Source organism: Rhinopithecus roxellana, chromosome 1 (genome assembly GCF_007565055.1).
Source record: "Rhinopithecus roxellana isolate Shanxi Qingling chromosome 1, ASM756505v1, whole genome shotgun sequence".
Taxonomy (NCBI): Eukaryota; Metazoa; Chordata; class Mammalia; order Primates; family Cercopithecidae; genus Rhinopithecus; species Rhinopithecus roxellana.
The window spans coordinates 21,112,414-21,140,279 of record NC_044549.1 but is presented as its reverse complement, the minus strand read 5'-3'; the positions used below and the strand labels follow the sequence as shown (position 1 = coordinate 21,140,279).

At 41.4% G+C, this 27,866-nt stretch overlaps 1 protein-coding gene across 4 annotated transcripts in view; it reads right to left on the bottom strand.

Annotated features, from left to right (window-relative positions):
- TMEM45A (transmembrane protein 45A) overlaps positions 1-25,289 on the bottom strand; it is an 81,707-nt gene extending 56,418 nt beyond the window's left edge. Inside the window, exons 1-2 of one of the 4 annotated variants that reach the window (XM_030940110.1) lie at positions 24,941-25,268; positions 1,001-1,147 (exon numbers count right to left, since the gene is read on the bottom strand). In XM_030940110.1, coding sequence (XP_030795970.1) covers positions 1,001-1,045 — 45 coding nt within the window. In that variant the 5' untranslated portion in view covers positions 1,046-1,147; positions 24,941-25,268. Of the gene's footprint in view, positions 1-1,000; positions 1,148-1,275; positions 1,416-24,940 lie in introns of those variants that run through there. The other 3 variants (XM_010368843.2, XM_010368844.1, XM_030940114.1) reach the window with 3 other exon arrangements.
- Positions 25,290-27,866: the final 2,577 nt, after the last annotated feature.

The following is a 27,866-nucleotide window of genomic DNA, read 5'->3' as shown; positions in this document are numbered from 1 at the left end:
AGGGGCCATACTTAGCTGCATAATCAGAGGTTTGTGTGGGATGTACAAGAGGGACTAGAGAGGTTATGCAAAAAAAAGCTCTGCAGGTAGGTACCCAATGTATAAGGAACCCAGGAAGGGCAGAAAAGAGGGCCCCTTTTTATGTTAATGTATCCTTTAACTAGCATCTACTAACACCTTAACATAGCCCTAAAGGAAAACCCAAAAGTCATATTCTGTGCTCTCAAACAATTATGTTTTTCATAGACCAAAAATGGTGAGGCCTCAGTGAATAAACAGGAGAAAGACAAGGCAATGAGCACTGTCAGCTGGTAATAACAAGAAGGCACTGTGTGTTCAGAGCTCTGCAAGGGAGCTCTTTCTCAATGAGACCTGCTCTCATCACCTTATTTAAAATTGCCTCAATACCATATCCTCTTTTCCTGCTTTATTTTCCCTGTAACACATTCCCTTTTAATATACCCATAATTTACTGACGTATTTTGTTTATTGCATTCCTCCCTCACTAGAATGAAAGCTCCATGTATATAAAATTTTTTTCTATGTTTCTTCACTGCTTAATCCTTAGCTGTTAGAACTATGCCTGGCATATAGTAAGCAGTTCGGTACCTAAGTGTTGATAAATGGATAGATGAGAAGGATGGATAAAAAGAGTGCCTGGTAGACCTAATGCTTCAGCTGCCAGATTCCTGAAGTTCCCAGAGGAAGAAAATGCTACAGAAATCAAGAGAAGCATTTAAGGCACATATCTTCAACATCAGCTCTTCCTATCCAACCACAATGCTAGATCCCAACATAAAATGAAACAAAATTTCCACAGAATCATCAGCATTAGGCTAGTATTAGCTTTGCCTTGATCAGCTACAACCCACAAAAAGTCACTTGCACAATGTCATAAATACACAGTACAGTCAGATTCAAACAAGGTCTTTATGAATCAAAAGCTCTTGCTCTTTTCACTTTATCACACCAAAGGTTAGTGCAGAAATGCCAAACTAACCTTTGGGTGTTTAAATCCCATTTTGCCTTCTGAGTCATTGATCATCCTTGGTCTCAGCAGATCAAGCACGTTAGAACCGTGGCAGAAGGGATAAGAGTGAAGCAGCCAAAATTGAGCCTTTGTTTCTTAGGTAATGCTGAAAAGTTTCTGGAATAAAAAAATCAATAGGCTGAAATGTGACATCTTACAGTCAGTTTTACACACACGCACACACACACACAAACCTGTATGCATGTCAAAAGCAACTAGTAAGAAAACACAGTATTAAAACTTACCACACTTTTACCTCTGCCCAAGTTCCCCACAAATCATGAGTACTGAAGACGTGCCACTCAGTAAGTAACAATCCTGGGAGATGCTGCTTAATGCTCAAGTCGATTTCACCAGCATACACATTGCAACAGCTCCAGAAAGCTCTCTCTTTTCTTCCTCCCACTCACATGCTTCCCCCTGGGCATTGTACTCACTGCCAGTGGCCACCTCCACCCAACTTACAGAAACCTGGCCCATAGCACCCTGCAATTAATGTCATCAGACATGCAAATCTGATTGTCAACCCATGGAACATGCTCACAGCTCACCAGAAGATACTGTCCTTTACAATCAGGGAGGCACTACTGAGTCACCACTAGCAGATTTTTCTTTAGTGGCTATATAGTAACTATACTCATTTATTCACATTTTTACCAAGTCTGCCTCTTGATTATTTGAGCAGCCAGCTTAGATGTTCAATGTGTAAGCATGGAAAAGTAAAGGCTCCCACAGGGAACAGGGCCACCCATGACTTTGCTTCTCTCACCTGGGCCAATGTGCCAAGCCAACCATCTCACGCTCATCTAAACCCACAAAACGGGAATAGACGAACACTCCAGTCTGCACCCCTCGCCTGAGTCTGAACAAATACAGCTCAGGAATGAATATTCACAGTCGTTAGTGCTAGTTTCAGCACTTGCACCTGCCAACCAATAAGGTTATTTCTCGTCTCCTGCTTAAGAAATAAGGCCTGCTGGAGTGAAAGTAGAGTGCACGTATGAAATAAATAAGAAGGTATATTGTCTTGTTACCATAAAACGAAGTAAACCAATATTTTTAAAATGACTTCTTTTCAAAGGACAGAAGTATCACATACTGTGAAGACCTGAATCACCCTTTTAACTACAGACTCTAAATAAGTATGCAAGTTGTACTAGAAGAAGAAAAGAGACTGCTGTAAACCTTCTGTTAAAGGAGATTAAACATTAAATCAATTAAGACAAGGGTATGGACAGCAGTTTCATATGGTGCACATGTGGATACAGAAACTTGGAAGAAAGTGATGAAATGGGCCCTTGATTCTAATTTCTCACTCCTGTTACACTTGAGAGACCTGAAAGCATAGAGGCAGAACCAGCTATGCAATCTGTGGGGCACAGAGCAAAACGAATCTTTCAGCAGACTTCCAACAAAATGTTTGAGAAGACTGGCTTCCTTTTTTCTCTTTCTACTTCTTTTTTTTTTTTTTTTTTTTTTTTTTTTTGAGAAGGCGTCTCACTCTGTCGCCCAGGCTGGAGTGCAGTGGCCGGATCTCAGCTCACTGCAAACTCCGCCTCCTGGGTTCACGCCATTCTCCTGCCTCAGCCTCCCGAGTAGCTGGGACCACAGGCGCCCGCCACCTCACCCGGCTAGTTTTTTGTATTTTTTAGTAGAGACGGGGTTTCACCGTGTTAGCCAGGATGGTCTCGATCTCCTGACCTTGTGATCCGCCCGTCTCGGCCTCCCAAAGTGCTGGGATTCTCTTTCTGCCTCTTAACTAGCCTTCCCCTTCATACTGTTCAGGGTCTCAGTGGAACTAACCAGCAGACCCTCCTAAACCCCATAACCACCCCCAAGCAAAACCCACTTATCTCCTGAATCAAACAGTTCCTCTAATAAATTAATTTTAGGAACGTGGCTAATGATGGTGGATGGCTTGGGGGTGGAGGTAAACGCAAAAGTGAGGCCCGTAGACAAGCCCATTTAAACCACAGTCTTTCCTAAAAGGATGCCACTCAAGAACAGCTTTTTCCAATCACGACCATCACCGCCCTTTCAATAAGAGGAAGATGCTCAGCTAATTAAGCTAACTTGCTCATCATTTTTCCAGCTGCACAGAGAACACCAGAAACAATATTCACTCACGTTTATCCTCACTTTTTTATTCACCACAGACTCAGAGTTGCCCTCCAAGAATTGTTTCCCAAATCACGCCCACAGTAATAAACAATATCAGCTTAGATGCTCAAATATTTCTTTGACAATTAAGGAAAAATACGAAAGGCTGATCTTTGGCATGCCGACAGTGGAAAAGAGGATATTTCTAAACATCATTTGTTAACTAACTCGCGGAAAAGGAAAGTAATGATGTGCCAAACCGTGAAGGAAAGATGATGCACTTCGAGCCTGTGGCTTTTCCTGAAAATCTACTTTTTCAGAACTTGTCAAGTTTCTCATTAAGAATATTTCATTCCTGGCCAGGTGTGGTGGCTCATGCCTATAATCCCAGCACTTTGGGAGGCCAAGGTAGGCAGATCACCTGAGGTCAGGAGTTCAAGACCAGCCTGGCCAACATGGTGAAACCCCATCTCTACTAAAAATACAAAAAATTAGTCGGGTGTGTTGGCACATGCCTGTAATCCCAGCTACTTAGGAGGCTGAGGCAGAAGAATTGCTTCAATCCAGGAGGCAGAGGTTGCAATGATCCCAGATCGTGCCACTGCACTCCAGCCTGGGTGACAGGGCAAAACTCCGCCTTAAAAAAAAAAAAAAAAAATTTATTCCCACATCTAGCAAAATGCCTCGTGATTCAACACCATCAATGATTGAGAACACATGCAAAGGAAAATTCAAAGGCTTAACCCGGCTTAATGTGAGAGCAGATGCTGTTCTCCATAAAATGTGGGCCCGGAGCCCTCTGGGAGCAGGGATGGGTGCGTTTCCAAAGATAGCCCCCAGCTTTTCACTTCACAACGACTCATCTCATGCCAGAGAGAGGATACCTCAAAGTAAAAATCTCCTCTCAGTTGATCTCTTTCCATTCCCAACTTTTCAAAAACTATTTCCTTCAACGCATTATGAAAAAAAAAAAATGGGTTCTATCAATTTCAGAAAAATTGAAGAAGGATCCCCTAAGGTGGTATGTAAATTCTATTTCCAGTCCAAATATAAGATTCACAGAAACAAGGAAGAAAAATATCCCATCATAGTCTTTTCTGAATCTTCACAATTTCTGTGTTAATGAGAACCTGGAGAGAGTTGCTGACAGAAAGGAAATCACGAGTTTGGGGAGAAAAGGAAGGAGAATAAAGGGAAGAGAAAAAAGTGAGGACGTGGGAATAAGACTGCAATGGAGGCAAAGTAAACTTCTCTTGACTTTGCCTTCAGTGGTTTCACATTGGTAAGCTAATTCTCTTCCTGTAGAAAAATCAACTCCCATCTGAGAACCAATCAGAACACAGTCACTTATCAGGGCATAGAAGCAGTTTCATCAACTCACCCCACCTCTTTTACTCATTACCACCACAAAACATAAGTCATTATGTATGAAGCCAAAAGTAAAACCAGCAACACTTATCACAACTAACATCAATTAGATTATATCAAGTTTCCAATGCATTTCTCTCCAGAAGGCATAATCTGGCCCTTGATTGAGACTTCCTAGTATCATGTCCAGGAGTATGGAAGGCAATCCGGAGCTCATTAGATAAAAGCAGAGAGCTCTCACCTATGCTCTCTCTTTTTAGCTTTTTTTATTGATGCATAATCATTTTACATATTTACAGAGCTCATGTGCTATTTGGATACATGCATACAATGTGTAATGATCAAGTTAGAGTATCTGAGATATCTATCATCCTTGAAACATTTATCATTTCTTCGTATTGGGAGCATTTCAAACCTTCTCTTCTAGCTATTTTGAAATATATAATATATTGTTGTTAATGATAGTCACCCTACTGTGCCATCAAACACTAGAACTTATTTTTCTATATGAATGTATATTTGTACCCATTAACCAACCTCTCTTCATCCTCCTCCCACACCATTCCCAGCCTCTGGTAACCACCATTCTACTCTCTACTTTCCTGACATCAACTTTTTTAGCTCTCACATGTTAGTAAGAACATGCGATATTTGTCTTTCTGTGCCTGGCGTGTTTCACTTAACATAATGACCTGAAGTTCCATCCCTCGTGCTGCAAATGACAGGATTTCATTCTTTTTGTGGCTCAGTATTTCATTGTATATCTATATACCACATTTTCTTTACCCATTCATTCATTGATAGACACTTACGTTCATTCCATACCTTGGCTATTGTGAATAGTGCTGCAATAAACATGGGGGTGCAGGTATCTCCTTGATATACTGATTTCTTTCCCTTTGGATAAATATCCAGTAGTGAAATTTCTGGACTATATGGTAGTTCTACATTTTTTTTTTTTGAGAAACCCCCATATTGTTTTCCACAATGGCTTTACTAATTTACTTTCCCACCAACAATGTATAAGAGTTCTCTTTTCTCCACATCCTTGCCAGCATTTATTACTTTTGGTCCTTTTCATAACAGCCTTTCTAACTGGGGTGAGATAATATCTCATTGTGGTTTTGATTTGCATTTCTTTAATGGTTAGTGATATTCAGCAGTTTTTCATATGCCTGTTGGTCATTTGTATGTCATCTTTTGAGAAATATCTGATGGGATTTTTTTTTCTGATAAGTTGATGGAGTTTCTTGTATATTCTGGATATTAGTCCCTTGTCGAATGAATAGTTGAAAAATACTTTCTTCCATTCAAAGTTTGTCTCTTCATTCTGTTGATTCTCTTGCTATACAGAAGCTTTCTAGTTTAATATAACCCCACTTGTCTATTTTTGTTTTTGTTGTGTATGCTTTTGAGGTCTTAGTCATAATATCATTGCCTACACCAATGTCCTGAAGTGTTTCCCCTATGTTGTCTTCTAATAGGTTTACAGTTTCAGGTCTTAAAACTTTTAATCCATTTTGAACTGATTTTTTTTTTAATATAGTGAGAGACAGCAGTCTATTCATTCAGACAGTTTCATTCTTCTGCACATGAATATCCAGTTTTCCCAGCATTGCTTATTGAACAGGGTGTCCTTTCCCCAATATATGTTTTTGATGCCTTTGTTGAAAATCAGTTGACTATAAATATGTGGATTTATTTCTGAATTCTCTGTTCTGTTCCACTTCTCTATGTGTCTGTTTTTATACCAATGCCATGTTATTTTGGTTACTATAGGTCTGTGGTATATTTTGAAGCCATGTAGTAGATACCTCCAGCTTTGTTCTTTTTGCCTACTATTGATTTGGCTATTTGGGTCATTTTTTGGTTCCATACAATTTTTAGCATTGTTTTTTCTATTTCTGTGAAGAATATCATTGATATTTTGCAACCATCTGAGTAGATGTAAGAGAATGTCAATGGGGCTCCAGGGATATGGAGATTCATGGGCTGTTGTTCTCCAGGGCAAGATGCAGTCTTGTTGGGCCTGAGCTCTCAAAAGGGCACCATGCTGCAGTTACTTCAGTCTTGGGCTATATGTGTGACCCATGGTGAAATCCCTCTCTGAGACAATGCTATCATGTGGGCACCAGGAAGTTTCTGGGTTTTTTTTGTTTGTTTGTTTGTTTGTTTTTTTTTTTGAGACGGAGTACCGCTCTGTCGCCCAGGCTGGAGTGCAGTGGCCGGATCTCAGCTCACTGCAAGCTCCGCCTCCCGGGTTTACGCCATTCTCCTGCCTCAGCCTCCCGAGTAGCTGGGACTACAGGCGCCCGCCAACTCGCCCGGCTAGTTTTTTTTGTATTTTTTAGTAGAGACAGGGTTTCGCCGTGTTAGCTAGGTTGGTCTCGATCTCCTGACCTCGCGATCCACCCGTCTCGGCCTCCCAAAGTGCTGTTAGCCAGGATGGTCTCGATCTGCTGACCTCGCGATCCGCCCGTCTCAGCCTCCCAAAGTGATGGGATTACAGGCTTGAGCCACCGTGCCCGGCCTTCCAGGAAGTTTCTTATACTAGTCTCAGGGTCTGAGAGAGCCAAAGGGCACTCTGTAGCTAGGATTGCAGTAGTCCATTGTGGAAATGTGGAACGCATGGCTCTCTCCCTTCCCTTTTCCTTCACTGAGGAGTCTCTCCTGACTCCCATCTCAGCTGGGCCAGCTGCTTTGCTTTCCTCTCCTTCCATGCCTGAGAGGTTTCCTGTCATTTTCCCACTGAGTTCCTGTGTTCTCTCTGAAATACTCTCTTTGATGTCATGCTTATCTAGTTGCTGTTTTGGTCCTCCTTTGTGGAGGAGAAGAATAACAGGTGTCTCTAGTCAAACATCTTGAAGCCCCCTCCTATGCTCTCTTAATCTCTTCTGTATCTATATCTCTCTCACTGGAAAACACAGAGAGGGCAGAAGCTCCTCTAATCCATACTGATCTGAAAGAAATTAAAGTATAAACTTTACTCCATCTACTTTCTAGTGTTGTTGTTGTTGCCTTTGTCATTATTAAAAACTGTAAGTGAATTGTTCTGGCCATTCAGACCATCGTGGTGGTCATGACAATAATGACTAGCATCCATTCTTCATCTCTACACCCCAACTCTAGTTACACAATCCATGGTACAATAGCCATTGGGAGTGAAAATAAAGAGCTCCAATAACATTTATTAAAAATGCTTTCTAGGTGAAAAAGTGATTTGAAGACCCCCCTCCTTTAAAAGACCAACTCAATTCCACTTTTCCCAAAGACTGATCCTTGAGTCCCATTCTCATCTCCCAGAGCAGGTAAAATTTCTATCAAATAACAGTAATATCTTGTCACCATCTTCAAGTAGGAGCTTTCCCACAAATTCATCTGGGCTATGATATTTTAAGAAACTTAACATTTTCCAGCAGCCAAAAGGTTTGTAAGTTGTATGCAGAAAAGCCACATTTCTGTATAGGCAGAGTGGGAAAGAATGTCCAGGTACCAGCCAATCTGAAGAAAACATGTCTGTTCTGGCAGCCAAGTGTCTAACTAGGGACATCCTAATGACAGAGTGTCAGGTTGAATTTGGGGGATGGGAGAGAATCAGAGAATAGGCCTGGAAACCAAATTTAAAACCTTCCAAATCTCAGAGGAAGAATATACACCCCAGGCTCAAATAGTGGCTCTCAATTATGAACTTCTAGAGCAGTAAATCCATGCATGATCCCAGAACACTCCTCTCTGACCCAGTCTCCAACCTCTGCCAATGAACAAGCTCTGATTCTTTAGCCTTGACCAAATCCTAATGAGACTTTACTCACTTCACTCTCCGTATGTTCCTGTTGGGTTCCAAAGGGCTTCTGGTTCTGGAACTTGGCTGAGCTAGCCCCCTCAGACCTGTCCAAGATCTTGGCCTGCCTGGTTTGGTCCTTACTGCTCTCTAAGGCTTTGAATCTAAGTCATACATTGACCTCAGAAAACTTGTCCCATCTCACCCACCCACCACCATTACCTATGACTCCTAGCTCCAACCCCTTAGGATGCACGATGTAATTGGCCGATATCTTAGCTGAGTGTACCTGACCATAATCCAATGGCAAGGTTGAAGGTATCAAACACAGACAAAATATTTTTTAAAACAGTCATAGACATGAAAGTGGAAGTGCTATCTCAGAAGCCAAGATACATATCAACACAGACATGGTTTGGCAGTCTCTAGATTGTTATGTATAAAATGTTGCACTGAAGGCTTAAACTGCTGGGCTCTTTAAGGGTACAAAAATGTGCATGGAAGTTCACCTCCAGGACAATCAGGGAGAGTGGTGTGTTTCCATTTTAAACTATGTTACTATTTTGGGTTGTCAGACATTGTGAATTTTACCTTGTTTGGCACTGGATATTTTTTTATCCCCATAAATTATCTTTTTGTTTGTTTGTTTGTTTATTATACTTTATGTTCCAGGGTACATATGCACAACTTGCAGGTTTGTTACATATGTATACATGTGCCATGTTGGTGTGCTGCACCCATTAACTTGTCATTTACATTAGGTATATCTCCTAATGCTATCCCTCCCTCCTCCCCTGACCCCACAACAGGCCCCAGTGTGTTATGTTCCCCACCCTGTGTAAAAGTGCTCTCTTTGTTCAATTCCCACCTGTGAGTGAGAACATGTGGTGTTTGGTTTTCTGTTCTTGCAATAGTTTGCTGAGAATGATGGTTTCCAGCTGCATCCATGTCCCTACAAAGGACATGAACTCATCCTTTTTTATGGCCGCATAGTATTCCATGATGTATATGTGCCACATTTTCTTAATCCAGTCTATCATTGATGGGCATTTGGGTTGGTTCCAAGTCTTTGCTATTGTGAATAGTGCCGCAATAAACATACATGTGCATGTGTCTTTATAGCAGCATGATTTATAATCCTTTGGGTGTATACCCAGTAAATATTCCCATAAATATTCTTGAACTCTGTTCTGGAATGAGCTTAAGTAACTTAGATGCAGTTTAATACTTTTGCGAATTGCTTTTTCATGATTTATTAGACAAATATGGAGCAGTGCTCTAGACTGCTAATTATTCCCCACTACTGAGGCAAGACTCTCCTGACTGTTCTACCAGTACTCTGTGAATTATGGGTTTTCCAGTCTGACTGGAAGGAACAGGCAATATTCCAGCCTTTGGTGAGAGCCAGGCTCTGTTCTCTTCCCCCAACAAGCTTGGCCCCCAGTCCCTGGTCGTTTCCCCACATGCAGGTGCTGATCAGTACAATGCTGAATCCTTGAGGGCCCCTCTGCAGTTATCAGGGTCCTCTCTCTCCATGCATCTCTCTCGTTCCTGGTACTCTGTTCTACGAACTCTAACAGCCTTGGTTTCCCCAGCCTCTTCATACCTTCTCCTCAAATCAGGAGTCTGAATTGCACGTGCCTTCCTTTCCCTGTGTCTCAGCCTGGAAATTCTCTCCACGCAGTAAGCTGGAGCAGCCTGAGCATACACCTCTGTGTCTCCTGTTTCTTAGAGATCACTGCTCTTCCTCATCTGATGACTGGTGTTTCGAAAATCATTATTTCATGTATTTTATCTGACATTTTTGGTTGCGTCGGCAAAAGGGTAAATCTGGCCCTGTTACTCCACCTTGGGCAGAAACAGAACTTCTTTAAAACACTTTGCACTCAATACCAGTATCATTACACAGAACAGACACTTCTAAAACCAGTGTTTTTCAAAGTAAGGTCCTTGGACCAGCTATGTCAGAATCACCTGGGACGCTTGGCAAAGACGCACTTTGCTACATCACACTCTCAGATCTATTAAATATAAATTTCCTGCCACTAAAATGTGAAAATCGTTGCCATTGCCATGGCAATTAATTAGCAAAAGACAATGAAATCTTCTGAAAGTCCAAAAATCACTGGAATAGGCAATGGATTAAAAAGTCACTAGGGGTTGGGGGGATGTTAGGGAGAATATTGGGAATTCAGTTTCCTAGAAACCACGGCTCTCTGTTGCTAAATGAATGATTTTCCACGTAGCTGCTTCCTTCTCATTCATTGCCATGGGAGAGCACATGGTGAGATGGGTGCCTCTCCTGGCTGCCTCCACATTAGAGGCTCTCTGGGCAGCAAGCACTAAACCAACCAGGAAATTGCTTAACCAAGATGTGTGTTTCCCCCTCAGTCATTAAATAACCAATACAACAATAGTAGCCATGCTCCCCAGCAATGAGTTCACAATAGTAACAACAATCACATGGTCAACCTTTTGTTCTCCAATCTCAGGAGCATTTGGAATGACCCCTCTGTCATCTTGACCTACCACAGACCCATTTTCTGGGGGAGGAAACAAAGAGTCTAAAAAGCAGGTAGGAGACTTCAACAGAATACAGGCATCTTCCGGCTGAATCCACCAGAGAGGCAACAGGCTACACTACATAATAATTAGCAGTGCTCTAGACTGCTAATTATTCCCCACTACTGAGGCAAGACTCTCCTGACTGTTCTACCAGTACTCTGTACTGGTAGAGTAAGTACTGTAAGTACTGTAAGTAAGTAAGTACTAGTAAGTACTGTACTACCAGTACTTACACTACATAAGCACAATTGGGCACAAATCTTTTCTGAGACTTGGTTTTGATCATCTTGTTCATTCAGAAACTAGTGGCATGGCTCTCGCTGCTGGAGAGAAAGTGATAGAAGCACTCATCCATGCTTGATCCAGCAGAGGAAAGGACAAAACAGAGTGTATCTCACATCCCAGATTATTATGTGTTCCCTATTTGAACCAACTTTTACCCAAACCTACCTATACTTCACTAGCGTTGGAGATATCCAGTGGGCAAGGAAGGAGATGAAAGCAGGTGGATACAGGCAGGGTCAGATTATCCAGGGACTTTTGGGCCATTGGTAAATATCTGGATTTTATTTTAAATGCAATAGGAAGCTACTGGAGGGTGTAACCAGGGAAATGATGTGACTTCTAGTTGTATTTTTCAAGAACCACTCTGGCTGCTTTGTGGTGCATGGGTTACAGAGGGCAGGAGTCAAAGTCAGGAGACCCTTGCAGCAGTGCTATTTCAACCACACCCTGTGGACCAGAGATAGCCTGCAAGTTGTTACCATCTACAAGGACAGGAACTGAGATGAAGTGTTTAGAGGCCTTTAAATATCTTGAAGTAGTTTAACATTGTGGTGATATCTAAGCAAGATTTTTTTTTTTTTTTTTTTTTTTTACAAAAATATAAGGCTACAATGGACTCGGGAGCTGGGGTCGGAACTGGTCCTTTACCACAGATAATTTGAGAGCCCTTTGCAGTAATTCAGGGAAAGGGTGCTGGATGCTTGAACAAGAGTGGATCAGGCACAGAGAGACAGTGTTTCAGTCTCCCAGGATCACAGATGGACAGTAAGAGGAAGCTGGAAGTTCAGGATATGGAGGCTAGAGCACCCAGTGACACCTCTGCCTCTGCCCACCTGCATTAAACCTGAGCACTTGCCAATTCTCTGAAAAGGGGCAACCAATAACTTTGTTTCATTCCTGAAAATAATGTTACACATGGCATAAATGTTAACAGTTCAGACACTAGAGTGAAGCTATCCTGTATCTAAATCCTGATTTCACCATGGTGTGACCTTGCATGAGTTACTTAACCTCTCTGGGCTTATCAATAAAATGGGAATAATAATAGCCTCTTCTCAACAAGTTGTCCATGAGGGTAAAATAAGAAGAAGCCCGAGAAGAGGTTGACACCTAATCAACAGTCACTCAGTCGTTAGTTGTTCATGCATCCTCCTGTGAAGAAAAAGCTTCATAGCAAGATCATGGTCACAGAATCACTCACTTCTGCAAAGTATCTTACATTGGACAAAGTCCCATCACATACATCACTTCATGAAACCTCTGCAATGGCATTGAGAAGTAAGGAGAAACAGGCCCAATTTTCTGTTGAGGAGAATGAGGCTTAATGCATATAGAGAGATTCCCAAACTTGCCCCAGGTGGATGAGGTATTGTTTCATCTGTCTGCTCCCCCACTGGAAACAAACTGTCCAAGAAGTCGCAGAAGCAGCAAGGAGAGGCCAGGTGCAGTGGCTCAGGCCTGTAATCCCAGCACTTTGGGAGGCTGAGGTGGGCAGATCACTTGAGGTCGGGAGTTTGAATCCAGTCTGGCCAACATGGTGAACTTCATCTTTACTAAAAATACAAAAATTAGCCAGGTGTGGTGGTGTGTGCCTACAGTCCCAGCAACTAGGGAGGCTGAGGCAGGAGAATTGCTTTAACCCAGTGGGCGGAGGCTGCAGTGAGCCAAGATTGTGCCACTGTACTCCAGCCTGGATGACACAGTGAAACTGTGTCTCAAAAAAAGAAGAACAAGAGGAAGAAGAAGAAGAAGAAGAAAGGAGAAAACAAGGTCACCGTTCTCTTTGGCAGTCCAGCTTCATGCCCAGGTACATACACACAGAGGTCAATGCAGAAGGAGGAACAGCAACACCAGGGATGGAGAAGCTGGGGGTCAGTTCTCCTGGGTACCTGCTGAAAGGTAAGATGCCTGGAGGGAGTCTGACCCCAGTACTTCCCATTCTTCCCCTACACAACCTTGTTTACTCCCTTTTCACTCTGTCTTCCTCTGGTCTTTACCCCCAAGGTTTAGCCATGACATGATTTTGCTGTGAGCATTTTCCATAATTTTTTTTCTTCCTTGCTAACATTTTTAATATTATTTAATTTTCATTAATATAAAGTATTTAGGCCAGGCAAGTGGCTCACATCTGTTATTCCAGCACTTCGGGAGGCCAAAGCAGGAGGATCACTTGAGGCCAGGAGTTCAAGACTAGCCTGGACAACATAGGGATATCCCATCTCTACAAAGAAAACAAAATTAAGTTAGCTGGGCACAGTGGCAAACATCTGTAATCCCAGTTACATGAGAGGCTGAGGCAGGAAGATGGTTTGAGCCCAAGAGGTTGAAGCTATGGTCATGCCACTGCACTCCAGCCTGGGCAACAGAGTGGGACCCTGTCTCAAAAAAAAAAAAAAAAAAAAATTGATAGATCAATAGATACGCAGATAGAATACTCGAATCTGTCCTAAATGCACTTATTATGATATAGCTCTCAATTTTGGTTTCTTTTAATCTGCCTTTAACAGTTTGCCATGATCAATAGTCTGAATTATGCCTGGCTTGTAAGGAGAGAGAAAGAAAAAATTAGATAATTAGTGAAAAACTCCCTGAGGTGAAGAAAGACATGGGTCTTCAAATTGAAAGGACATATCACAAGCATTCCTGTACACCAATAACAGACAAACAGAGAGCCAAATCATGAGTGAACTCCCATTCACAATTGCTTCAAAGAGAATAAAATACCTAGGAATCCAACTTACAAGGGATGTGAAGGACCTCTTCAAGGAGAACTACAAACCACTGCTCAGTGAAATAAAAAAGGACACAAACAAATGGAAGAACATTCTATGCTCATGAATAGGAAGAATCAATATCATGAAAATGGCCATACTGCCCAAGGTAATTTATAGATTCAATGCCATCTCCATCAAGCTACCAATGAATTTCTCCACAGAATTGGAAAAAACTACTTTAAAGTTCATATGGAACCAAAAAAGAGCCTGCATTGCCAAGACAATCCTAAGCCAAAAGAACAAAACTGGAGGCATCATGCTGCCCAACTTCAAAACTATACTACAAGGTTACAGTAACCAAAACAACATGGTACTGGTACCAAAACAGAGATATAGACCAATGGAACAGAATAGAGCCTTGCAAATAATACCACACATCTACAACCATCTGATCTTTGACAAACCTGACAAAAACAAGAAATGGGGAAAGGATTCCCTATTTAATAAATGGTGCTGGGAAAACTGGCTAGCCATATGTAGAAAGCTGAAACTGGATCCCTTCCTTACACCTTATACAAAAATCAATTTCTAGATGGATTAAAGACTTAAATGTTAGACCTAAAACCATAAAAACCCTAGAAGAAAACCTAGGCAATGCCATTCAGGCCATAAGCATGGGCAAGAACTTCATGACTAAAACACCAAAAACAACGGCAACAAAAGTCAAAATTGACAAATGGGATCTAATTAAATGAAAGAGCTTCTGCACAGCAAAAGAAACTACCATCAGAGTGAACAGGCAACCTACAGAATGGGAGAAAATTTTTACAGAATTAATCTGCCAAAGGGCTAATATCTAGAATCTACAAAGAACTCAAATTTACAAGAAAAAAATCAAACAACCATATCAAACAGTGGGCAAAGGATATGAACAGACATTTCTCAAAAGAAGACATTTATGCAGCCAACAGACACATGAAAAAATGCTTATCATCACTGGCCATCAGAGAAATGCAAATCAAAACCACAATGAGATACCATCTCACACTAGTTAGAATGGTGATCATTAAAGTCAGGAAACAACAGGTTTCTGGAGAGGATGTGGAGAAATAGGAATGCTTTTACACTGTTGGTGGGACTGTAAGTTAGTTCAAAACTTGTGGAAGACAGTGTGGCGATTCCTCAAGGATCTAGAACTAGAAATACCATTTGACCCAGCCATCCCATTACTGGCATATACCCAAAGGATTATAAAACATGCTGCTATAAAGACACACGCACACGTATGTTTATTGCGGCACTATTCACAATAGCAAAGACTTGGAACCAACCCAAATGCCCATCAATGATAGACTGGATTAAGAAAATGTGGCACATACACACCATGGAATACTATGCGGCCATAAAAAAGGATGAGTTAATTTCCTTTATAGGGACATGGATACGCTGGAAACCATCATTCTTAGCAAACTATTGCAAGAACAGAAAACCAAACACCGCATGTTCTCACTCACAGGTAGGAATTGAACAATGAGAACACATGGACACAGGGTGGGGAACACATCACACACCGGGGCCTGCCGGGGGGTGGGAGGAGCTGGGAGGGATAACATTAGGAGATATACCTAATGTAAATGACAAGTTGATGGGTGCAGCACACCAACATGGCACATGTATACATATGTAACAAATCTACATGTTGTGCACATGTATGCTAGAACTTAAAGTAGAATAATAATAACAAAAAGAAAGAAAGATAATCTAGAGATATGTGAAATTTAATAGTTGTTCATCAGGAAATTTTGCTTTTCATTTATGGTTTTCCTTTATGGTATGCTTTTCTTTACCTGTCGATTTTGGGATTTGAGGAAATAATCCATCAACAATTGCTGAAAATGTGAGAATATCTTTCACTTCAATTTGTAGATAAATTAATTTTCATAGCCAAAAAAAAAAAAAAGAAGGGACATATCAGGAGAAAAGGTGTTAAAAAAAAAAAAGTTCCATACCTAGACATATCAAAGTCATATCTGGAACTTTTTCCTTTTTTTAATTTAAAATGTGAGGGTAGTTATATAAAATGTAGGCCTATTTGGATATGAAGAATGTATTCTGAATTTTATGAGAGTAGTTAATAATCCCAACAGTTTGATATTTTTTGGAGGAATCTTTAAGGAACTAATATGTCTTGTTTTAAGAGATATTTGTCTGAAGTTCAAAAATTCCTTAAATTTCACTTTGGCTTCTTTTTCTTCTGTGAAATTTAAGATAAATTAAAAGTAATATTTTTTACTGAAATGTAATTAGTGGTCAACTCTGGGTCTGAGATAGACACAGTCCCTACTAAGAATTGGATCTATTTGGCAACCCTAGTTGTTGATTCAAGTAAGAAAATGGACTAATTATACTTTCAGGTCATTGAGAGGGAATTCAGATGTCTCCTAAACACCTGTTACTACCACGAAATAACTGCGGCACTGAGGGAAGTTTGGCTCCCAAAAAAGTGAAGTTAATAGCAGCTCTACAAAAATTGGTGAGAAAGATTCCACCTCTCAGCTTAATTAGACAAGTGAGTTTTCATGGGAATGAGGCAACAGGATAAAAAAGTAACCTCTGTAAACATCCCAAGAAGAAGGAGTTTCCATCCAATTTATTTGTTTTTAATTAGGACCTTAGGTAGAGCTTTCCTCCAACTGTGACTGCTTGAGGCCAGTTCTAAGCATCATCAAGAATGAAGGCCACCAGCTCACCTGTGAGGGTTTGGAACTTTGGCTGGGAAACTCCTCCCACTAGATCTACGGTTCTCAACCCAGGCCAACCATCAGATCTCTGGGGAGCTTTTCACAGATGCCTTGGCCTCGCTCCACACCTTCTGAAAGAGAATCTCCAGGGGCAGGACAAGCATGGGTGTATTTTTTGAATATTCCACAGGCAATTCAGCTGCACATTGGTTAAGTACCACAGGACTAGTCTGTAGAATTCTCAAGGGCAATGTGCTGTCTTTTGGAGGCAACGGGAATGTTCAGTGAAAAGAGAACTAAAATCAGGGAAATTTTCATATTCTTTGCTTGCTATACAAGTAGTACAGTTTACCTTTCTAAACATCAATTTCCTTAAGCATATCATATTTTTTAAAAATCAATTTTCTCATCCACTAAAAAGAATTTAATAAAATATTGTGTATGTGTTTTTAAGTCTGTGGTAGTTCAGGAATTCTGGAGAAAGGTGCAGGCGTACCACCCGCTTCCTTGCCATGGAAAGCACCACCTTGCTAGTCACTTTTTTAAAATTTCTCTTGAAGGAGAAATAAACTAAGCCACAGCGTATAGCAATCTTTGCACAAAACAACAGGAAGGAAGGAGGCATTTGCCTCTGGACCTGTTGCCACTTCAGGATTGTTGATGGCACCAGAGGGGCCCGGGCAACTCAGAATTGGTGATGGGTGGATGTGGGAAAGGATTTGTTGTCTTCCAAGCTTTCACTGAGACAGCCAAACGTGAGAGTCCTTGGCAAGGGCATTGAAAGTCAATCAAGACTGGAAATAGTCTATCTAATGGCTCACAGAGAGGAGCCAAGAGAGAGGGAACAGTGCAAACAGACCTGTTCAACAAATGAAACCCAATACCACTGTTACGTCTTATAGAAAAAGAACATTCTTTCACTTGAGTGCCATTGTCTGTTCTCCAGGATACAGTATGTTCATGAGATCTCTGGGTCTCAGTGGACAGATTGAGATATGTGTATTTTTTACTGCTGAGACTTTTTTAAAAACAAGGTCAGAACAATGTATAAAATATGGTCCCATGTATATCTTAAAATAATATTTATGTTTAGATCTATATCTGTGAATGGACTCTTGGAGAAGGTCTAGAAAAATGTAGACCAGACTATTAATAAAGGTTAACTGTGGGGAGAGTAGTGGAAGGGAAGAAAATATGTAAATGGAAGGGGAACCATTACTTTTGACTCTGTACAATCTATTTCAATTTTTTTCAACATGGGGATATTGCTTTTTAAATTCTAAACACCACAAAAAGGTAAAAATAGTTAAAAAAAAAATAGCTATCAGCCACCAATGCCATTTGACCACAAGAATACTTTTTCTTCATTGGAAATACTAAAAGCTACAAAGTGTAGGGGTTTGATTGTTTGTTTGTTTGTCTCGTTCTGTTGCCCAGGCTGGAGTGGCAGTGGTGCAATCTTGGCTCACTGCAGCCTCTGCCTCCCAGGCTTAAACGATTCTCCTGCCTCAGATCCTAAGTAGCTGGGATTACAAACACATGCAACCACACCCAGTTAATTTTTGTGTTTTCACTAGAGATGGGGTTTCACTATGTTGCTTAGGCTGGTCTCGAACTCCTGGCCTCAAGTGATCCACCCACCTCGGCCTCCCAAAGTGCTGGGATTACAAGCATGAGCCACTGCACATGATCCAAGTACAGAATATTCGAGTAATTCTATAAGAAAAAATCAGTACTTTAGACATAATTAGAAAAATGATGTCATGAATGAATTAATATTTTTATACTATGTCTATGCTAATGATATCTACGTAGAGACAAACATTATAATGGTGATAAAAATTATTAATGAATTGCTTAACTATCCACATGTGAAAGAATGAAGGTGAACACTTATTACCTTAGGCCAGTTACAACATTAACTCAAAATGGAACAAAGACTTATACATATGAGCTAAAACTATAAAATTCTCAGAAGAAGACATATGGAAAAAGCTTCAGGACATTGAATTTAGCAATCATATCTTAGATATGACACCAAAAGTGCAGGCAAAAGAGAAAAAAATAAAGAAATTAGACCATCAACATTTTAAACTGTTATGCTCAAAAGACACTACCAACTCAGTGGAAAGGTAACCCAAAGAATGCAAGAAAATATCCACAAATAATATATCTGATAGAGAATTAATATCCAGAATATATAAAGAACTCCTACAACACACACACAAAAAAGCCTATAATTTTAAAATGGGCAAAAGATTTACAAATGGCCAATAAGCACATGAAATTATCTTCAACATCACTAATCATTAGAGAAATGCAAATCAAAACCACAAGATGCTTCACACACATTAAGATGTCTGTAATTTTTTTAATTAATTACAGAAAATAACAAGTGTTGGTAAGAATGTGGAGAAATTGGGACCCTTGTGTATTGCTGTGGGAATGTAAAATAAAATGGTGCAGCTCCTGTGAAAAACAGTAGGATGGTTCTTCAAAATATTAAAAATATAATTATCATATGATCCAACGATTCCACTTCTGGTTGTATACCCAAAATAATTGAAAGCCTGAACTTAAATAGATATTTGTACACCAATGTTTGTAGCAGCATTATTCCCAGTAGCCAAAAGATGGTGTATTAATTAGGGGCCTGGGTTCTGCCAAAAGATGGTGTATTAATTAGGGGCCTGGGTTCTCCAGAGAAACAAAACCAACAGGACATACACACACACAAACACACACACATACACAGAAAGATTTATTTTGAGAATTGGGTCACACAATTGTGGAGGCTAGCAAGTCCAAAACCTACAGGGTAGGCTAGCAGACTGAAGGTGCAAGGAAGACTTGCTGTAGTCTCAAGTTCCAAGGCAGTCTGGAGGCAGAATTCTCTTTTCCTGAGTGGAATTCAGTCTTTTTCAATTGAGGCCTTCAATTGATCAGATGAAGCCTACCAACATTATGGAGGCCATATTCAAAGTCTACTAATTTAAATGTTAACCTTATCTGTATTAGTCCATTTTCACACTGCTATAAAGAAATACCTGAGACTGGGTAATTCATAAAAGAAAGAGGTTTAATGGACTTACAGTTCCACATGGCTGGGGAGGCCTCAGGAAACTTACAATCATGGCAGAAGGCAAAGGGTGAAGCAAGGACCTTCTTCGCATGGTGGCAGGAAACAGAGAAAGCAAGAGGGGAAGATCCCCTTATAAAACCATCAGATCTCATGAGAACTCATTCAGTATCACGAGAACAGCATTGGGGAAACCATCCCCATGATCCAATCACCTCCCACCAGGTCCCTCCCTCTCCAAGTGGGGATTATGGGGATTACAATTCAAGATGAGGTTTGGGTGGGGACACAAAGCCAAACCATATCATCATCTAAAAAATACCTTCAAAGAAACATTTAGAATAATGTTTGGCCAAATAGCTCAGTACTGTGGCCTAGACAAGTTGACACATAATTAACCATCACAGGTGAAAACAACCTAAGTCCCTCTACCAACGAATAAATGGATAAACAAAAGATGGTATATACATACAATGAAATATTATTCCGCCTTAAAAAGGAAGAATATTCTGGCACATACCACAACATGGGTGATACTTGAAGACATTTTGCTAAATGAAATAAGCTAAACATAAAAGAATAAATATCATATAATTCCACTTATATGAGGTACCTAGAATAGTCAAATTCATAAAAATAGAAAGTAGAATATTGGTTCCAGAGGCTGATAAAGTAAGGGGTACAGAGATTTATTGTTTAATGAGTATGAAGTTTCAGTTTGGGAAGATGAAAAATGTCTGGAGATGGATGGTGGTGATAGTTAAACAACAATGTGAATGTATTTAATGCCATTGAACTGTACACTTAAAAATGGTTAAGATGGTAAATTTTATGTTATTAAATATTTTACCACAATAAAAAAAGAATTGCTTACATGTACAGGCTTTACTGTGAGCCAGACAATATACTGAATGCTCTCCATGGATTTTCTCATGTAATGCGTTTGAGTATCCCCATTTTACAGGTAATAAAACCGTCTAGAGGAAAGTGACTTGCCCAAGGCCACATTGGTAAGAATCAGATCTGGAATTCAAACCCTCACAGTCTGACACAGTCTGACTTCAAAGCCTGTGTGCTTAGTCACTATGCCACACTGAAAAGAGCAGCTACCTTAGATAAAGAGCAAACTAAAACATTTTTCCAATATTTTAAAGTTGATTCAATACACAAAATATTTGAGGGATGAATTCCAAAAAAGATAGATGCCAAATCCAGAATGGGTATGATTAATAACTATACACCTAAAAGAGCCCTTCATTGATATTCACCATGAGAAGTTCTTAGCCCAAAACCACAGCATCTCCAGAAATAAAAAGAGAAAGCGGGAGGCCCCAAAAGCAGGAGTAGAATGTTTACCTGGCGTCTGCCCCATGTTCCCGTGAGTCTTGAGACACTGCATAGTTTCTCTATTTATTTTTTTAAATAAAAATAGTGCGGTCACAACTTCCTTTTTCAAAAGGGACAGTTATTCAAGTGACATGTATTGAGTGTCTACTAGACAACCAGGTGCTATGTGGATTTTGTTCAAACAAGGTGAAAAGACAGAGTGCACGTCTGCAATGAGATCCAAATGTCTCCTGTTTCCATGTGGAGCACATTTCATAGACAAGATTCACGCTGATATTCTGGCCCCACTAGGCAAATTTTATCAACTAAATATCTCCAAATACGCCCTTTTTCCAATGATCTTCCTTCCATGTACTTCTCAACTATCACCACCACAAACAAGAAGAGCAGTCATAGCTGTATTATACCTAAGGTAGTATAGCCTATTGGTTAAGACTTGGGCTCCAAAGTTAGACTGGTCTACACCTGCCACTTCTTCACTATGTAATCTTGGGCAAATTTCTTAAACTTCCTTTGCTCCTGTCTCCCCAACTAGAAAAACAGGATACAAATAGGTACCAACCCTCACAGGAGGCTGTGAGGAGGACATGACCATTATCGGAACGTCCACCATGTATTAAGTGATCAGAAAAATATAGTCATAGATGTGTCAAATAGCCATATGCGAATAATGGACTGTTCCAGGAATCATGGGAGAAGAATAAATGATCATCTGAGAGAAAAAGGGCCTTTAGAGATCATTTCACAGATGATGGCAAGGAGGACCACAAGGGTTCAATGTCTTGCCTGAGGTCACACTGGTGGTCAACGGCACAGAACAATGCTCTCAGGGAAGAGAAAGCAAGGGAACTCCAAGCTGATCCTCCACTTAGGTGCATATTACAGTTTTTATCTACTTCAATAGTGGTAAATTATGAAGTTATATGTGTTAAAATATGAGTAGATGATTCTATCAGCAGGATGAGAAAGAGCTACTCGGCATACACTATGGGCGTGTATGTGGATGGGGAGGGTTGTAACAATCACATCCATGTCAAAGACTTTAGGGCATGGCCTGTTAACAAAAAGCAGCCTGGGTAACTGCCCTGAGCACCAGACCACTTAAGCGGAGCTCCAAGACAGCCACCATGGAATGAGTCCAAAACGTAGGACCCGGACTCACTGCCCATCCCTGCCCGCCCAACCTGCAGGACCTGGATGGATGCAGTGGAGCAGATGGGAAGGGAATGCTGGGCAAGAGAGGAGACGGGACCCCAGAGATGGATTATTCCAGAAACACCTTTTCTGTGTAACTGCTGACAGTTCGGCTTGCCATCTCCCCACGAATCTACCTCCCAAGCCTCTCTGTCCTTATCACGTAATTCATGCTGTCCCTTCCCACCTCTCCCACCTTTCCAAACTTTCCTCCAACTAACCTCCCACAGATTATCCCAATGTCCCAACATCCACAGGATAGCTCCTCACTTTCCAGCCATAGTGCCTTTGCCCCTGCAAAGGGTCTCCTTCCTCCTAAAATGTTCCTGCTCCTCTATAATCCCTTCCCTTCCTCCCATTCCCAAACCAAAACTGTTTGTCAAAACCCATTCCCAGAAACACAAGTCCTTCCGTGAAGCCATCCTACAACAGATGGCCTTTCCCTATCCCCTGCACTTCCAGAACCTTCTAGATCTTCCTAAGATCAATTCTACCTCACTCCTCATTCAAGACTCTCCTTATAGCCTCATACAATGCCGGCTAGCAAGTGGTCAGCACTCAGTTAATACCAGTTGCTACAGCAGAAGTCAGAATGGCAGCTAGGGAAACTGATGTGCAACACCGCAGGCTGGGAAGGAAGGTAACAAAGAATGAGTACAACAGCAAAGACATACTATGGGACTATGGGCCAGAACTATTCCAAGTGTTTAATGTATGCTAACTCAGTCCTCGAGACAACCCCATGATGTAGGTGCCATTATTATTAGCACATTACAGAGGACGGAACTGAGAAGGAAACTCACCAGAGAAGAGGAAACTCTCCATGTTACAGAGGAGGAAGCTGAGGCACAGGGGGGCTGAGTAACTCACCCTAGGTAACTTACTGTGGGACTGTGAATTGAACCAGGCCGGCTGGCTCTTTACATTGCTTCTCTGCAACACTGTTCCTTCTAAGCCTGCTTCCCTGCAAATCATTTGAGCTGCTCCATCCACTTTGTATGCATTACCTTTCTGAATCAAAAACACACTCAGATTTGTTTTTTGGTTTTTGGTTTTTTGTTTTTTGTTTTTTGTTTTTTGTTTTTGAGACGGAGTCTCACTCTGTCACCAGAGCTGGAGATGGCTGGAGTGCAGTGGTGTGATCTTGGCTCACTACAATCTCTGCCTCTTGGGTTCAAGTGATTCTCTTGCCTCAGCCTCCTGAGTTGCTGGGACTACAGGCATGCACCACCACACCCAGCTAATTTTTGTATTTTTAGCAGAGACAGTGTTTCACCATGTTGGCCAGGATGGTCTGGATCTCCTGACCTCATGATCAACCTGCCTTGGCCTCCCAAAGTGCTGGGATTACAGACATGAGCCACTGCACCCAGCCTGCAACTTTTAATTATCATACTAAATTCCTATCTACTGCTTTCTGAGCCAAAAACTAAAGATCCATTCTATCCAGCTCTCCCGTGACAGTAAATAACATAAGACAAAAGTCTCAAATCCAAAACATTGCTTAAACAGAGGGAATTATAGATGTTTCAGATGGAGTGGGTCTCAGGCTACTCACCTAACTCAGTATTTTTCATCATTCTGTTTCTAAATCCAGAAATGTATACCGGAGCTATCTGCAAGCATGTACGTATAACAATTGCATATTATTTTGATAGAGTTATTGTTTTAATATACAATTATAAGGTCAGGTACAGTGGTTCACATCTGTAATCCCAGCCCTTTGGGAGGCCAAGGCAGGCACAAAACCTGAGATCAGAAGTTCAAGACCAGCCTGGCCAACATGGCGAAACCCAGTCTTTACTAAAAATACAAAAATTAGCTGGGCGCAGTGGCGGGCATCTGTAACCCCAGCTACTTGGGAGGCTGAGTCAGGAGAATCGCTTGAACCCGGGAGGCAGTGGTTCCAGTGAGCCGAGATCACACCATTGCACTCCAGCCTTGGCGACAAGAGCAAGACTCTGTCTCAAAAACAAACAACAACAACAACAACAAAAATATATAGCATATATAGAGTATATATACTATATCGCATACATAGTGTATATATACTATACTATATAGTGTATATATATACACTATATAACATACATACGATTATAAGTTTATGAACACACAGGTGGTCTGTCACATGTTTGTTTGTTTTTTAACTTTTATAAAGGAATATAGGTATCCCACTATGGATGGGAGAATACCGAAAAGACACATATTTGACTTGCAACTACCTCCAGATTTAAGTGAAAAATCCAGCAACTACCTGCATAATCCAGGTTTTACATAATTTATATTAAACACCCTATCAACAGAAGCAAACGTGTTAATTCTGAATAGATCAGATAATTTTCTCAATCTCCCATCAAAACAGTCCCAGAGTCAGGGATAGAAAACGATTTTGGCTTTACAAATGTCCACAGTATTTTCACAGAAAGAAAATAGAGAAATAAATTTATCAATAGATTAAATTTTGGAGTTAGAGGTTTACAACAGGACACCAATCAAATTTCTGTTCCCCGTATATTTAAAACTAACGCACTTTAAAAAAAATGAATAGCAAACCAAAAAAATTAAATTAAAATGTTAGTGAAACGGAAGAGAAAGGAGAGAAGGGTCCAGTTTGTCAGAGCAAGTGTTACTTTTCTCCCCTTGATGACGAGAAAGCTGGTGAGAACAGCAAAAGACACAGGACAGAGATAACAGCAAGAGAAATATGATATCCAGCACGTATCCAAAACTTACCCAACTTGGTCTGTTTACTCAACACTTTATTTTTCCCACTTTGCCAGTTTAAAGTCAGACAGCGGCTGGGCTTTTGTTGTTGCTGTTTCTGTTCTTTTGATCCCAGAGCCCCATGAAAATTGAACCGGGTGTTGGATGGGATCTGGCCACGTCTCGCATTAGGGGTGGAAAAAGTTTTAAACTTGGGTTGCTTCTTTGGGAAAACGAATAAATAATAAGTGGCGAGGAGAGGACGTGGGGGACGTGCTCGGCTGACGTCGGCCCGCAAGGGGGCCGCACAGCTTCTCAGCACAGCTGTCCAGCTGTGCTTCATCTGTTCCGCCCGCGGGGCACGAGCTTCGGCGGCCGCGGCTGGCATAAGCCCCAGCTCATTGGTGGCCGCTGCTCCTCACTTGCCGCGGATTGGCCGGGCGACCCGCCACTCCTGTGGGCCTCGGGCCCGCCCCTCCCGCAGGCCCGCTGGTTGCATCCTAAGGGAACGTGGAAGTGCAGCGCCGTCGCTGATGTGGCACTAGGCGGCTGCACGCCCGGGACGGCTCGGGGCCGAGAGGGAGGTTGCCTACTCCCCGGTCTTTCTCCTGCCCCGAACCTGTTATGCCCCTCCTTTTAGACAGACCGGTTTGTTTAAACAGGATGATTTGTAGCCGTTTGGGGGCTGAAAACAAGGCGGATGATTTGTAACCTTTTGGGGGCTGTAAATAAGACGCGCCTGGTGCTTGGAGTGGAAGAGGCTGGGGCTCCGGGCTGCCCACGCCCCCAAAGGGCGTTCAGGCCACGGCTTGGGATTCCTCTCCCTTCACTTTCTCCAGGGAGCAAATAATAGGGCCCAATATCCTGGGGACGGTATTCTTTCTTTCGGTGGAGGGAAAACCTTAATGAACGCTTCATTGAAGTCCTTACTAACCAGAAGTGAAGTTGTTCCTGCGGAGATGACCAGGGCTGGGTATGAGAGTGGTTCGGCAGACCTGCTTGATTTTTTGTGTTGACTGATGGTCGTTGTAGGGAACCGAGAAATGCTGCTTTGTTATGTGAGAATTGAGAAAGGACTGCGCCAAACGTTGCTTTGAACTTGGGAAAGTTAGTTGGAGAGTTAACCAGTTTTTTGATTAGTAGGTTAGGAGGAGAGGAGGAAAGAAGAGATCTGCAAATCAATTGCCATTATAATTTGTGCATATTGACAGAAACGTGACCTCATTGAAATATTAAGTTGGCAAGAGCCACACTCACTGGGCTGCAAGCCAGAGAAGGCGCCAGACCCTGCATTAAACAGCTTTTACCTGCATTATCACACTTAATTCTTACAACTACCTTATAAAGTAGATATTAAAATAATCTCCAAGACCCAGCACCTATCCCAGCATGCCACATATTTCTCCAAATATATGTTTGCAGTACTCCATCATAGTACATAAACTCATCTGCAATTTGCCATCCCTGCAGGGGTCAGAATTTATTATGAGTGTCTAAAGCTTTCACTACAATGATAATGTCTTGTTCGTTGGTGTATTTGTAATCTATTGCTGTGCAACAAATTACCACACACTTAGTGCTTTGCACAACACATGTATATCACTACATAGTTTCTGAAGGTTAGAAGTCCAGGCATGACCTAAATAGATCCTCTGCTTATGCTCTCACAAGCATGCAATCAAGGTGTCAGCCGGGCTGCATTGTCATCTGCAGTCTCTACTGGGGAAGAATCGCTTCCAAGCTTTCTCAGGTCATTGACAGAATTCATTTCTTTGCAGCTCTAGGACTGACTCCCCAGTTTCTTTCTAGATGTGAGCTAGAGGCTGCCCTTAGCTCCAAAAGACTGCTCTTAGGCTCCCAAAGGCCATCCACAGTTCTGAAAAGTCAGGAGGTAGAGATCACAGGGGCCACCTACAAGTCTGTCTGCCACAATTGGATAGTCAGACACCTCAATTTCAATGGATCTGACTGCAATGTTATCATAACTCTGTAAGACCCCCAAAATCCAGGAGCCTGCTCACCAAGTAAAGTGGCACTACGTGAGTGGAACCACAACACTCCAATCCTTCTGGCAGTCAAGGAAACCCACAAAGGAGCAACGTTTGAATATAGCCCTTGAAAGTAATGTGTTGTGTGTTCGCCTTTCTGAATCATTTGTAATCTCACAATGCTGCACTTTTTATCACAGAAGCCACTCAACAATGGGCTGATAGTCAAGGTATTCATCAATCCTCCACACTCATTACCATCAACAGGCATCTGATACTGACCAAAAACCTACTAAAAAAAAAAAAAATCCTCCTGCTTTTAGGAAGATGGAGTAGACATCAGTATTCCATTTCTCCTGCTAAGCACAACAAAAAATCCTGGACTTTATATATTTTCCAACATAAGAAACTCCAAGAGGTTGAAAGAAGAAGACAGATGAGTTAGAAATCTCAGAACCCAAGGAATGACGTGATGCTGAGTTCCCTGGGCTTTCTTTCTGTTGTTTATTTGTCCCAAACTTGAAGCTGAAGAAGCCAGTAACCCAAAAATGACAATAGGCACAGACAAAAAAGTCTCAACGAACCCTGCTCTCTCTAGTCAAGGACCAGGAAATGAGAAGCCTAGAAAGACAAAAAAACTTTTAGGCTGTAATGGCTCTACTTCAGCCAAACACCACAGGAGAAACCCTGGCCCCACTCACTCCTACATGGACAGAGGCTGAGTAGAAATCCTAGACTCCCGCCTTTTCCAGGCTGTAACAAGGTGAAGAAGCAGGAATCTTTAACAATGTATTACCAAACAGAATTCAGCAGTATATAAAAACAATTATACACCACAACATAGTGGAGTTTTTTCCAGCGATGCAAAATCAAAATTATAAAGTCAATCAACCCAGGCATGGTGCCTCATGCCTGTAATCCCAGCATGTTGGGAGGCCGAGTCCAGTGAATCCTTTGAGCCCAGAAGT